Source organism: Aulonocara stuartgranti (genome assembly GCF_965226115.1).
Source record: "Aulonocara stuartgranti genome assembly, chromosome: 5".
NCBI lineage: Eukaryota > Metazoa > Chordata > Actinopteri > Cichliformes > Cichlidae > Aulonocara > Aulonocara stuartgranti.
The window spans coordinates 27,691,982-27,706,357 of NC_138943.1; the positions used below are offsets into that span (position 1 = coordinate 27,691,982).

Here is a 14,376-nt window from a genome sequence, read left to right on the forward strand (position 1 = left end):
ACTTACCCCTTTGGCTCATTAACCAGTCGATGAGTTGGCCGGCTCGTCACGTCACAGTCGTTCATTCTGCCCCCCCCCCAGCAGAATATCTCTGTCCCAAACGCTAGCCTGTTCGACTTTGATGCAATCAACCTGAACGTGCAAACGCAGGCTCTGGCGTTCCACCTTCTTGGATACACCTTCAGTAGTACCCTCATTTTCCGGCAAAGCAGCGTTATTTCATTAAGGGTGTGGGGGGGGAGTGTTCTCGTATCGCCTCCCGCACCTCTCTCTGCCTCGTAAACCTCAGGGCCTCAGACTTTCACTGAGAGAGAAAAAGCAAAGAGAATCTTAAGACACACCTGCTCCTCACCTCCGCCTCCTTTTCTTTATATCTCACTTGGTCTCATTAGAGGGCTAAGATTGCTCTGAAAGTTTCCGATCCCTCTTCAAGCATTTACACATCACTGAATGTTACTGTTAGTGCAGACTGGCGTCCGTTAAGTCATTCTGTTTTCGGTAGGGTAAAGAAAATCAAAATGCATCTCTTTCTCCCCAATGCAATGCTCGCATTACGTTGCGATAGATGTGAAAATCTTCTCTTTTTTGTGCCCTGTGACTCCCAATTGATGCTTCAATGCAACTTAGTGAAAACTGGATGTTGTTACTGTGCTACACCACATCCAGAGTCTTGTTTATCGACAGGGACAAAGATCAACATGCAGCTTAGATACACATTTGCATTTGAATGAATACGACACTGATTGCCTGTTATCCCCGTGTGTGTATATTTACATTTACTATTCATATTGACTATGATGTCAGGGTTTTCCTTTGTTTCAGTAGTCCAGTTGATGAACCATTCAGTTTGTAGGCACTTTGTTCAAGTGCTGTTTCTGGAGGCGTGAATCATCTGAGGATTTGACTGATTTAAGAAAAAAGAAAAAAAAACACACACATTTTGAGTATTAAGCTTTTGAACACACTGAACAGCATCATTGTGCCGCATCGAGTAAACCATGCATTTTGAGCTATGTTTTAAGAACCTGTTGCTCATTGAACACAGTGGAGCACTGGGGTTGTGACTCCAATGGATGGATTTTATGCCAAGGAAAACAAGTCCAGCCCCACATTCATTCATTTTAAAGACTATGGACGAATGGATGCATGTAATGGATTTAATGCAGAGTGAGTAGACTCTTAGAGACATACCTTTTTGGATTTTAATGTGAAGCCAAAGGAGTGAAGTATTGTCTCCTGGCCTTGTGCTTTGGAGGTTTGCAAAGACTGGATTCTGTTGAGAACGGCGACAAACAAAATTCACTCCTAAAAGACTGAATGGATTTGATACCAAGCCACGAGAGGAGGTGGAAATATGATTGAGATTCTGGACTTCTTCTTGTTGTGATCACCATTTTTGCCCATCACCACGTAGAAAGAAGTAAGCTCAGTAGTAAACAATGGAAAGTACAAATCTCACGTGTGTCTGCTAAAGAGAGAGCTGAACATTTTGGGAAATGCATGCTTTCTGATGCTGAAGATTGATATGAGAACGTCTAAATTTTGGATTGTAATCAAAGGTTATTAATTATTACTTTTGTTTATTTAACAAAACGTCTTTAAGAAATGTAAAAATGAACTGTTATATCAATCTTCTAGTCTCAGTCTCAGCACAAAAAACAAATAATTGCATTTCCTAAAATGTCACGAATGCTTTAAAGCCAGGTTTTTGCCTTTCACCCAAAATTTAGAAATCTGAATTCACATTAGAGAAATAAATAGATCTAGTGTAGCCCTTTTGGTAGCAATTTGATGATGAATTTAATCAGCTTCAGTATTAGAACTCTCCACTTCTTAAATAAAACATATGCCTTCTTTTTATCCTGAGGGGAGGTGGAGAAATGCTAAGAAGGCCGCGGACTATTAATGCTAAAGATGAAGAAACAAAAAAAAAGAGAAAAGATTAAATAAAATGAGTCGCAATCCATAATTTTAACATGTTATTCCACACACAGTTGCATAGAAAACTGAATGAAATCATTTACTTTGTTTATTCTCTGTGTGTGAGTGTGAATCACAAGCGTGTATTTTCTAAAGTGTGGGTGGACACAGTGAGGTCATCCTGAGACATTCGCATGGTCCCACACTCTGCTGATTGAGCTGTCCACAATGGTACCACAGTCTGTCCACACCTAATGATGTTTATGCTGTCCTTGTCGGTTTCATCTTATTTCATTTTTTCCCATCATTTTGTTTGTGAGGATGCAAATGTCACTCAGTTTATATTGTTAAAAAAAAGAAAGAAAAGAACATGACGTTGTTGGGTTATTTGCAATATGGCTCAGATATCTGTTGCTGCTAAGCCCACATGTCATGAAAAATGGACAACACAGCAAGTTTGATTTTTGACTAAAATTAGGAGTGATATGCAAATGGATAGTAATGGTGGTTCAGTTTGAAAATCATAAGAAATAAAACAGTATGTCATCAAAGCCTATTGAAAGGATTTTCACCTTATTTGAGCCACTGACCCTTGATTACTCTCAAACTAAGTAAATGATACTAGTCAATTTTTGAGTGTTGAGCTCTACAGGATTTTTGCCTTTGTGCTTGACATCAATGTATAATAATCAGATTGGTAAAAATGGATTTCATTCTCATTAGTTACATGTAGTTCCAACATACATTTACAATAAGGTTTGTGGTGTACCCACAGTCACAAGGGTATAGTTTTTAGCAAGATGTATTACTGTAGGATTTCTCTTTCCCTTCTTCGTTTACAATAATAGATATCTCAAGGGATTTTCATAGTAACGTAAAGATCCTCCACTTTTAGAGAGAGAAAACCCAAACACAATTCTCTATGAGCAGCACTTGGCAAAAGTGGGGAAGAAAAACTCCCCTTTCACAGGATGAGATCTCCAGCAGAACCAGGCGCAGTGAGGGGCAGACATCTGCTTTGACTGTTTGTGTATGAGGTGAAATGGGGGGGGGGGGGAATAGTGAGAGACCAAAGTCAAAAACAAGGACTAAACAAACTGAGAAAGTGGATAAAAGTTAACTAAAAAGAGGGAGTAGGGGAGAGGTCCCCTTCTCATGATGAGAACTCTCCCATTAGTCTGAGGCTAAAGCAGCATTACTAAGGGATAGTTCGGATCATTTGACCCAGTCCTCTACAAACGTTATTGAAAAGGGAAGTTTTAAGCCTCATCTTAAAAGTACAGAGGGTGTCTCTACTCTGTGTCTCCTGAATCCAAACTGGGAGCTGGTTCCACAGGAGAGGAGCCTGAGAGTTGAAGACTTGGCCTCCTATTCTAGTTTTAGAAACTCTACGAATCATAAGTATGCCTGCAGTCGAGCCTGCTCATTCCAGACTTTGTACCCAAGGATATGGATTAAAAAATCTTCAAGGATTTTAAACTCGATATCTTTCTTATATCACCCGTTCAGTCCCTGGGTTTTCCCAATTTATATGTGTAAAGAAGTAAGTCTAGAGACAAAGCTGGTGAGGGCCATCACTATGGCTAAGGTGACAAAGATACTAAAACAACTGCTGGATGACTGTGCCACTGGGTGGCTGGAATTCACCCTGACTTCCTCAAGGTTCATGATGTTTTGCGACTTTGTTGGTTAAATCTCTTCTGCATAGTCTTTATGGAAGTCTGGAGCAGTGACTCTGGATTAGCAGACTGGGGCGGTGATACGGGGATTCCTGTAACTATTCTTGTAACTGTGTGTGGTACATTTACATGGGAATCACACTTTTCAGCTCACCTGGAAAGGTCTTGCCAGTGTACTGAGGCGGTGGGTCCCTCTGTTAGAGTGTACTTGGAGAGGGCATATAACTGCGTCCTTTGGAGTGTCCGGGTGCTTAGGGAGAATGGTGCACCTGGCTCATTGTCATATTCAGTCCCTGTACAACCATCACAAAAGCATGGCTCATATTGCCAGTAGTAACACTCTTCCCAAGAGCATCTACACCTGGAGCTGTTGAAGGAATTGAATTATCTTGGCTCTCCTTCACGAGTGAGGAGTGGAGTGGAAGATAAATACGGTTTTGCGGTGTTGGTAGTGATGAGGGTCTTATACTGGAAAGTGAAGCTGTCAATTTACCAGTCTATCTATCTACAGCCATGAGCTCCTGCTAGTGACCAAAAGAATAAGATCACAGAAACAAGCAGTAGATGTGAGTTTCATCTGAAGTGTGTTTGGGCTCAGCCGTAGAGATCGAGTGAGGAGTCATTTGGAAGTAGAGCTGCTACTTTTCTTTATCAAAAACAGCTCACTGAGGTGATTCGGTGTTCTGACGAGGATGTCTCCAGGGCACCTTGTAGTGAGGTGTTTTTGTCATAGAACACCAGGAAGATACCTCGGGGAAGATCCAGGACACGCTGGAAAGACTACATGCCTCGGGTGAGTTGGTGGTTTTGCCACTGAAGAGATCCAAGGCGTGGCTGCAGAGGGGGGTTCTGGATTACTGTGCGAGATGATATTAGGAAGCACCATAGCATAAAAAGAAGCTAAAAAAGTAGCATACTTCACTGTTAATGTTTACTCGTGAGGGTAATTTCAAATCCATTAGTCGGCTTTTAATATTTGTTGGAAGAGCTTGTAATCTCTTGACAGACATAAAAAAATTATTACTGACTTACCTTTTTGTAAATATTATATTTTCTAGTATATTAAGGTAGATGTATCGGTGTTTCAGTGACCTCCACTTACATGATCACTGCCGTTGCCCGTTTGTGTCTTCATAATGACAGATGACAGGTAATTAAAACCATAAGCGCTCCCATTCTGCTTCTTGAGTTGAAGGCACACATTTTTTTTCCTCAAAAACTCTCATTTTATCCTTTCAAGCAAAGGCATAGTCCTCTATCGTGAAATCCAGAGCAGACTGTCTAACTGTACTTATATAAAAGAGCAGCAGTACCCAAGAAAAGGATGAAGTTTATTCTCACCATTTGCTTCTGAGCAAATAAATGTATTTAGATCCAAAGATGTTGTTTTTTTAACTGTTATATTTAATGTAGAACTTTTCCTCGTGACAATGATGATGTTAGTTATCTGTTGCAGCTTTTGATATCAAATGTGCAGCTTTAGGAAAAAAAAATGTTTGTCCCCACCATGTGGCAGCATCTGCTGTTTACAGTTTATTTTTATCATTAGTGTTTCACTTGACTCTTCTATTATTAGCCCAGTATCCCCTTGCATCTTTGTAATGCATGTTTAAAAAAGAGAAAAAACAAAACAATCCATTCAGAAATGATGTAAAGCTGAGTAAGTATCAAAGGTAGGAGAAAACCTTCGTGTTGGTCTAAATTTAATTCAAACTGGAGACAGACCGAAAAAAAATGACCAAAAAAAACCAGCTGTAATGCACAAACCTGCAATACAGCTTATTTACAATCATAAACGCATCATTTGTGCATTTAATCCTAGCATTCAACTGTTGATTTTATTTTCTCTCTGATTTTTTGTGACTTAAGGGAGTCTTTCTCTTACATAAGGTTCTGGAAAGTATTTAAAGAAAGACAAGGCAGGGAAAGTCAGACTCATTCAGTTAAAGGAATTAGGAGCAGTGCTTTCAAAACAGATGCTCTTCCAGAAAATGGTACGATCCCACATACCAGCAGGAAGTTACTTCCCATTTATGATCTTCTCCTCTGTGACACATCATTGTTTGTCCTGACATGCCTCTAGGTGTCTGTGTGCTGCTCTCAGTGTGTCCTGCAGGTCTTTGTACCGGGCCAGAGTGCAGGCTTCCTCTAGCTGGGCCCAGCGGTAATCCTGGTGCTCATCAGACAAAGTCACAGCAGTCCCTGGGTCCTTCAGCTCAGCCAACCAGTACAGCACCTCTTTGGGTTTGCCACGCACCTCATAGTGCAACTCCTGAACAAAGCCTTTTATCACTTTCAGGTGCTCTGCCCCAAGCCCCGCCTCCTCCTTGGTCTCTCTCAGTGCTGTGGTGAGGTCATCCTCACCTGGGTCCACATGACCTTATGGTGAATTTATTAGGGGGAAAAAAGACTCATTAACGTGTAATTTTCTGTAATGAAGAAAAAATCAATCTAGTGTTTCTTAAACACACCTTTCGGTGGCGTCCAGTGGTGTTCCCCATAAGATGTCTGCAGAAGGAGATACTCGATGTTGCCTGGAGGAGGGATGCGGCCGACTAGACGGCGAAATATGATAAAGCCACAAGCTCGGAGTACCATCTTCCTGTTAAAGCAACTTATACACAAACACAATTCCTCTGTTATTGTGTGTTTGCTTTCCAGAAAACTAAGGACTTTATTGGATGATGACAACATTTTATAACCGCAGATATAGAACAAATTTAAAGTGTCAAACCACAAACTCATGCATCCTGCACTCAACTAAAATATAACATTTCTTTCAACAGTGCCTTAATAAAAGTCCAGTGCTAGTCATTTTTTGTTGTTTATGCATCATGTTTTGCATTTGTTACATAAATGTGTATTTTACAGATAAGGTGCACATGCCCACAAATATTAACATAGACAAATGTACATATACTCACAGGCCACTTTGTTAAGTACACTTGCTCAACTGTATTAATCCAAATATTTAATCAGCCAATCACGTGGCCACAACTTTGGTCAAGACGACTTAGTGAAGTTCAAAGTACGTGTCAGAATAGGTGATTTAAGTGGCTTTTCATGGCTGTTGGTTCCAGTTGGGATGGTTTAAGTATTTCAGAAACTGCTGATCTACTGAGATTTTGCCACAAGGCCATCTCTACGGTTCACAGAGAATGGCCTGAAACACAGAAAATACGCTGTGAGTGGCAGTTCACTGCTTGACTATACTATGCTGATGCCAGAGTTCAGAGGAATGGCCAGACTGCTTTGAGCTGACAGGAGGGACTCAAATAACTGTTCATTACAACCAATGTATGCAGAGGAGCATTTCTTAATCCACAGCATGTCAAACCTTGAAGCAGGAACAAGAAACTGAAACAACAATTTACACGGTCTCACCAAACTTGAACAATAGAAGATGGTCGTAAAAATGTTGCCAGGTCTGATGAGTGTCGATTTCTACTGCAACATTTGAATGGTAGGGTCAGAATTTTATGTAAATAAGATGAAAGCATGGATCCAACCATACATCAGGCTGGTGGTGATGGTGTAATGGTGTGGGAATTATTATCTTGCCACACTTTGGCCTCTTGGTACCAATTTTAACTTCACAGCCTGCATGTCATTCCTTTTAAGACCACTGTGTACCCATCTCTTGATGGCTGCTTCCAGGAGGATATTGTGCCATATCACAAACTTCAAATGATCTCAAACTGGTTTCTTGAGCACGACAAGTTTTAAGCCAGGCTATTCCCTGTATTTGAATGGCCAAAAAAGCTCCTTTGGGATATGCTGGAACAGGAGATTAACATTATATTGACATGCTGTCATATCAATATGTACCATAACCCATAGAAGAATTAAGGCAGTCCTGAAAACCAAAGGGGGTTCAATCCAGTACTAGCAAATTGTGTATATCGCTTTTTGTTAGTTAGTTACGGCAAAGATTAATGATGGATACATTTATTATTGTACATGTGGTACTAAGTCCTGTGAAAATAGTTATAAACACTCTAAACCAGCTCAGTGCAGGTTTTGAAATGTAGCTTTGCGGGAAGACTAATTCTTTTATATATTTATTTTAAAATCAAGCGACAGTTAAAGACTAATTCTATACCAGATTCTATGGATTTATTTTGTAAAACACAGTCGCGACGATTAAATATTTACTGACGGAAAGAAATGTGTTAGTATTTACAGCACACGGTTAGCTAGCTTTCAAATCGGATGTGAAGCCTAATATGAGCTTCAACCGCCGCTTTTATGGTGGATGTTTCTGCTCCACCGGACGCACTGCTGATCTTCACCTCATGCTCACACACTGCACGAGGCCATTATAAGTCAATTATTTTCAAGAAATCAGCGCAAACTACTTACAGTGAATGATTTGACAAGGAAGAGAGAGCGGAGCGCCGAGAAAATACTCCGGGCACTCTGCAAAGAATGACACAGATAGTTCCGGTTTGTAGAACAAAAATTATCAAATCAAGTCTAAACCAATCAATAAATATAAAAAGTATTCTATTATTGGCTTATATAACGTATGTTAATATAGCATTACATCACTAAATTATTCCTGTTAGCATATATTCTGTTGTCTCTATAATATAATGTCACTATGCAAACCGGTTATTAAGTCTATAATAATGTATTGTGCATAATGCATATATGTAAAATATATCATTATATGTTTCTTTCACATGAAAAAAAAAATCTCTGACCAATAACGTCAGCTGTAGAATCAAAACACTAGTATAAAAGCCAGTTTTGATTTAAAAAAAAAAAATTATCTCCTAATTTTATAAAGCTACTTTCCACCACCGGTACAGCTCGTTTTACTTATGATAATTCATCTTGAATTATGTTAATTTTGAGGTGAATCCCAAAGCAGTTAAATGCATTGGACTAAAATAAAAAAAATTAAATGTACTTATATGTGATTTAAATAACTAGTTTTTTTTTTTAAGAAAATGATAGAAATCTCTCCCAGTGAAGGCTTAAACCAACGCATTTCTTTACAATCTTTGTAGCTGATGTGCCTGAGAGAAACTGATAAGTAATGTATCCAGTGTAGGACCAACCAACAGACAGCTTGTGTCTGAAGATAAAAGACACGAGCCCCCACTTTTCCCACACAACCCTGGGCTGTCAACTGTACACTTGTTCAGCTTGACAGAGGCGATACAGCGGCTGACTTTCAAGGTAAGGCGATGCAAAAGTAAAATGAGTTATTTTTGAAGCAAAACCACCAGAGAGAGGGGCGCAGAGGTACTGAAAGTCCTTAAAGGATCACTTGAAGACTTTTCTTCTTCCTGATATTTCATTATATTTCCTGCTTGCTCATTTCAGCTGGCTGTGCTTTGGCCACATGCTTCAGGGCATGTGACTTTCGCTGCTACTACTACTGTGCTTACTCATCCTGTGTGTAGGGCTCATTATTCCACTCCACTATACATGAACATGAATCATCCTCACATTCAGATATTTTTGGTATATGCTGCCTACAAGGAGATCAGACGTGGAGATGATGTAGCACTCTGATCTTTGGATAACCCATTCTTGTGTTGAATGATGACAGCTGAATCTCTGTCAGTTTTTTTGTTTTTGTATTTCCCATTCAGTTTGTGCCAATTCATGTAGGTCATTTAGCGAAATCACTGTTCTCTTGTGTTTAGCACAGCAGCTTTATTTTCTATACTACGATGGATACCAAATAATCATGAGACAGATAATAGGGCTTAAAGCTCAGGGCCTTGGTGTGTTTGGAGCAGAGCTGATCAGTGCCAAGAAATGTTCTTACATGAGTGTTCTTGAGTTCTTCTGGACTTAATTTAAGCTGACAACTGTGAGGTGAGGTGCCAACACAATAATCCCAGTGACGAATCCAAAGCCCACACCTTTTTTACGTGTGTGGATTCAGTTAAGTTTTTACCCTAAAATACACCATAGTCACTTTGGGCCACATATGAGAATGATGGAGGGACAAATACACACAACCTTGAGAACTGATGATATGACCTTCTTGACCTCAAAGCAGCATTTGGCAGCCACATGGAGGAGAACGAGCAGTCAGCAAGAGGCCTCCATTTCGTGGGCAAGAAGGATGAACTTATTGAAGCAAAGCGGTCTTTCAGATCAATAGAAGATCGGGATATACTGATTATCTACCACCAGGGAGTCTTCTATGCTATGGATTCTTACTGTTACCGTAAGTGCAATTTTTCTAGTGAAAAACTCATAGTGGTCACTGCAGAGAGAGGAAATACACTGGGACCTTTAACACTGGGCTTCATTATTTAATAAATTATTGAACATTTTAGCACATGTCATCTGGAAAGTGTGTCCTTTTTAGCAAACTGTTAGTATGTTTGTTTATTTTGTGATACACTGATACCCCGTCATTTCGGCAGATGCTGGAGGAATGCTGAACAACGGCGACATTGAGGTGAGTTTCAGGTTTAAATTACGAGGGTTAGATCAAGACAACATTCCAAAATATCGGAGCAAATATCTTCTACAATCACTCAAGCAGTAATTTAACTAAACACATGAATACTTAACACAGTTTTCATATCTGAATTTACTGCCATTCACTACAAAAGCCTTGAACAAATAGTGCCTCATCTCAACCTTCTCAACTGATCTTCTCTAACTTTGGCTGTTTTTAAGAAATGTTATTAATCACTACTGCTTTTAAGTAATCTGGTATCTGTATTATTATAGTTATTATTTCTTTTTTCCCTCCCCCTTTAAACCACCTTGAATGACTATAGCATTTAAGGGTAATATATAAATAAACTTTCTTTGCCTTGTCTTAAGTTATTATCTCATTCCTGATTTAACATATTCTTGTATCTGCACAATAATGACTAAAGGCAAATGCTGGGCTAAGGCTGTGAGGATATTGTATTATTATTTTATAGTGCACAGAAACCTAAAATGACATACACACAAGGTCATTTATCTGCCTTTTGTCTACAAGCAGGAAATTAACGGCAAGCTGTGCATAATTTGTCCGAAGCATAAGTACAAACTCACTCTAGCCAAAGGGGAGTGCTTATACAAAGGCAACAACCCCAAGGAAAAGCCACCTGTGCCCAGATGGTACTCCAAGGGTGTGAAGCAGAGAACGCACACAGTCACAGAGAACAATGGGGAGATCTACGTCAAGCTCTCCGATAACCCAAATTGGATCGAATCAGATTACTACCAAGGAGAAAAAGGCAAGATAGAACGAGCCAAAGCTGAGGCGTCTGAGAAGGAAACATCTTGACAGTAATGGATGAAGATTGCACCCAAGTGTTTTCTTTTTGTCTGCTTTGATCTCCTCTAAATAATTGCATGATGACTGTATGGCAAGGTTGTTAGTGATGACATGCACTCTGTGGTCAATTTATTAGCACTCAGTTGGATAGATAGCTCTAAAGTGGCTCTTGTTTTTGGTCATTTTTGACTGTATTTACACGTTTGTTTGGGTGATGGTTTATTTCAAACACTGGTAAAGCATTGCCATTTAACACTGATGTCTGTTTGTCAATAGCATCATCTCCATCTCTAAATAAACATTTCTAAGGATGAATTTGGATTTCTGTGTCATCCATCTCATATAGGACAGTGACATCCAATACTCTTTGTGTAGTATGCATACAGGGAAGGAATCAGTAGCACTGATGAGATCCTAGAGTGGAGTGGTTTTGCAGTATCCAAGTCTCTGTATTGCTTCAAATGGCTTTAGAACGCAAGTATATGATCTCAGAGGCTGCATAGATTTACGTATTTGGGATTATTGTCACATATTTTTTCCCCCAGTAACTGCAAAAAACGAAAACCTGTTTGCTGAGAAATTAGATAATCCAAAAAGTCTTGGAGGGTTGCAGATACAGCACGCATTTGTCTGGCTCTGCGGCCTCTGAGGGGGCCCTGCATATTTTGTATAAAATGTATGGTTTTTGTTGGGGATACTTTTATTTGTATCCAGTATTGCATAGGTGTCAAACTCTGGCCCGCGGGCCAAATTTGGCCCGCAGCCTAATTACATTTGGCCCGCGAAGCCATACCAAATTACTATTAGAGCTGGCTTACTGGTATTATACAGCTAATATATATATTGTTTAGTATTAAGCTTTGCTTGTTCCATATTCAGTTTTTCAGCAAACCTTGTTTGAGTCCATAAGAAAAGATTCATTCTTATATCTAGAGGAAGATTTTTTTTCAATAAATATTAATGTTAGCCCGCGACTTTGTTCCAGTTTTGAATTTTGGCCCACTGTGTATTTGAGTTTGACACCCCTGCTGTAGCTCAACTGCAGGCATTAGCTGGATAAGCAAAAGAAGATGGATGGACGGATGGATTAACAATTTCACAAAGCAGGGAAAATACATACAGTTAGTGTTATTATTATCTATTTCATCACATGTCAGTAGAATTAATGTGACTTAATGCATGGCTTTCCTATACTTCACATGCAGTGCAAAAGAATGAGGCTGTAGCATTTCTTAACCATTTGATATGACGGGTCAAGGCAGCCTGTCACATTCAGATTATTTCTCTGTTTCTGTACCAGAATTGTACAATAGTGACATTGGTTGAGAGCACAAATGCTGTGGGGTATAGAGCCCCTCTGTGCATGAATGATGCTGTTCTCTAGCTGGCTTATAGCAAACTCAGTACTGTGTGACTCTTCAGATACAGTCAAGAAAGACCCATGGTTTACATGGAATAAGGGGGCAGTTTAATTACATAATCAAGTTGGGAGTCTTGACAGAAGGCAGTGGCCATTGTCTGCAGGTGGTCATTTGCAATAGGTCAAGCGGTGGGCTGTTCGTCAAGATAAAGAGCAGACTGTGGGGAAAGTGCTTAGCAGGGCCAGTGCATCTGCCAGAAGGAGAGCATGTAAGCAACACAGATTTTCAGTGTAGAAGGGCATTCAAACTCAAGCCCTGGTTTTATGTTATGCATTATTCATAATGGCTGCGAATGACCCATGAGGCTCTGATTAAGCCTTTAAGGGTCAGGCTATTCTTCCCCTCAATTCTCAGTGGATGCCCTGGAGCTTTTCCAAGAGGGCCAGCCAGATCTTATTATTACCTTTTACCTACCTCTCCCACAACAACAAAACACCTCCCGAAAAAAGGCTGGTTTAAGCATTTTAAATGTCGTCGCAGTGTCAGCAAATAGCCGGTCGCGTGCTCACTTTGGTGGTCATTATTGTTATCCCTGTCATTAACACTGAGCCCCGTGCTTCCAGCTCGAGGTAATTAACTTTTGTGTGAACGCCTGTGGAGGAGTGCGGTGACAGTGTGGGGCAGCGGAATGGTGGCAGGCGCACACACGAGCCGTGCAGAGGGGCAAAGCTGCGGTGAGGCAACAAGGTGTAAGTCCGAGTAAACAAAAACGGGTGAGGGTGTTCGTTTGTGCGCGTGTGTTGCCGCGTGTATGTCCGCGCGTGCGTGCTGCTGAGTCAGACGCGGCCGCTCACGGTTCAGTCAGCCCTCCTCTCTCTCTCTCTCTCTTCCTTCCCAGTTGTTATTTTGCTAGCGACACTTTGTTTCATCCACCGACGTCATCTATACAGTCTGGACACCGAGGCGCGAAGCTACCCTCCCTCTCCGTAGTTAATTGTTTCCTACCGACTGACAACTTGTTCGCCTGTTAGCGCACTGGCTGTCTGTCCATGGGCGCTGCTGTTTACACACTCTGCTGCTCCTCCTCCGCCGGCTGGGCTGTCCGGTGCGCCTCTGCGGTCGGTTCGGGACGGTGTCGAACTCCGCTTTTATGAATGAATAACGAGACGGGGAAATGCCCGTGACTGCGAAACTCCCCCTACAGCCGGGCTCCCGGGGGGCCAGCCACCGATGAGAGGGATTACCGACGGAGCCGAGCCGCGGCTCATTGCGGAAAAAGCGAGCCTTGACTGCAGACTGGCGTGGAAAGGCACCGTGAGAGGGAAACGGGCTCCATAGCATAAAGCAGCGGAACGAAACCGCGGTGACCACAATGTAAGTTCCTCTGGAGCTGCAACTCATTAAGGCTTATGAAGAGATGGGGCTCCTGGTTGCATGCCTTATTGATTTTTTTCAGTATATCACTGCTTGGAAAACACACAAAGATAGCGGGAATAATTTGTCCGTCTGAATTATTCTAACATAATACCCACTCAGGTGTGATAATGAAGGCCTGGGCGAGCTTCTCTTCAGTGATTTTCAGTGACATAGCCGTGATGCACTGTCTCCGTGAGAGACATGAATAATAAGGTCCAGTGCAAAGAGAGGAGCCTCCGCTCCCTCGGTGCTCTTTGATCATCACCATCATCTACCTGTGTGGACTGAAGGCACCTGTGTGATGCCTTCAGTCCACTTTCAACCACGAGTTGTCTGGCTTGCAGGTCCATCCACATCGTGGCGCTGGGCAGCGAGTGCCCCGGAGGAGTCGGTCCAGGAGATGAGATGTTGGGGCAGGGGCAGCTGCAGGGGGGGTTGCTGTGGAGCTACTTGGGTCAGGGAGCCATGGTGGGACCGTGCGACCTAGAGAGCAGTATGCACAACCCGGCTTTCATGGAGTACACCTCACGTGTCTTTGGAGATGTCACGGTAGTGGTTCGGGATTGTCCCAGCTGGGTAAGAGACAGGTGGTGTGTTTGAGTGAGCAGACTGAGAGAAGCAGAGACACCTGCATGAGTCAGCTGTTACATTATGACTTTGGCTTGTGCATGTATTTGTGCACTGTAAGTCTGATCTTCAAGTGCTATTATGGCTCTTTTCCTCTACATTTACATCCTCTTGATAGTTTATT

General features: G+C 41.4%; 3 protein-coding genes across 8 annotated transcripts in view; 2 read left to right on the forward strand and 1 right to left on the reverse strand.

Moving 5' to 3' along the window:
* Positions 1–5,105: 5,105 nt before the first annotated feature.
* Positions 5,106–8,025, reverse strand: nudt2 (nudix (nucleoside diphosphate linked moiety X)-type motif 2). Its single transcript, XM_082534898.1, has 3 exons — positions 7,962–8,025; positions 6,071–6,213; positions 5,106–5,978 (listed from the first exon to the last, which is right to left on the reverse strand). Exons 2-3 carry the CDS (start codon positions 6,195–6,197, stop codon positions 5,656–5,658), a joined length of 450 nt encoding a protein of 149 aa, XP_082391024.1. The 5' UTR covers positions 6,198–6,213; positions 7,962–8,025; the 3' UTR covers positions 5,106–5,655.
* Positions 8,026–8,597: 572 nt separating this feature from the next.
* Positions 8,598–11,209, forward strand: rfesd (Rieske (Fe-S) domain containing). Of its 3 annotated transcripts, none has more exons than XM_082534650.1 (4): positions 8,598–8,786; positions 9,622–9,792; positions 9,995–10,029; positions 10,567–11,209. In XM_082534650.1, the coding sequence occupies exons 2-4, from the start codon at positions 9,636–9,638 to the stop codon at positions 10,855–10,857; spliced, it is 483 nt and encodes a 160-aa protein (XP_082390776.1). In that variant the 5' UTR covers positions 8,598–8,786; positions 9,622–9,635; the 3' UTR covers positions 10,858–11,209. The 3 variants fall into 3 exon arrangements, with proteins under 3 accessions (XP_082390776.1, XP_082390775.1, XP_082390777.1); XM_082534649.1 differs by having other exon boundaries at positions 8,600–8,786; positions 9,619–9,792; XM_082534651.1 differs by having other exon boundaries at positions 8,607–8,786; positions 9,619–9,792; positions 10,570–11,209.
* A 1,417-nt stretch (positions 11,210–12,626) lies between these two features.
* Positions 12,627–14,376, forward strand: part of rhobtb3 (Rho related BTB domain containing 3) — a gene marked incomplete at its 3' end in the record, with an annotated part of 28,437 nt that continues 26,687 nt past the window's right edge. The window contains exons 1-3 of one of the 4 annotated variants that reach the window (XM_082532977.1): positions 12,627–12,958; positions 13,108–13,583; positions 13,970–14,201. In XM_082532977.1, coding sequence (XP_082389103.1) covers positions 13,582–13,583; positions 13,970–14,201 — 234 coding nt within the window. In that variant the 5' untranslated portion in view covers positions 12,627–12,958; positions 13,108–13,581. The other 3 variants (XM_082532978.1, XM_082532979.1, XM_082532976.1) reach the window with 3 other exon arrangements.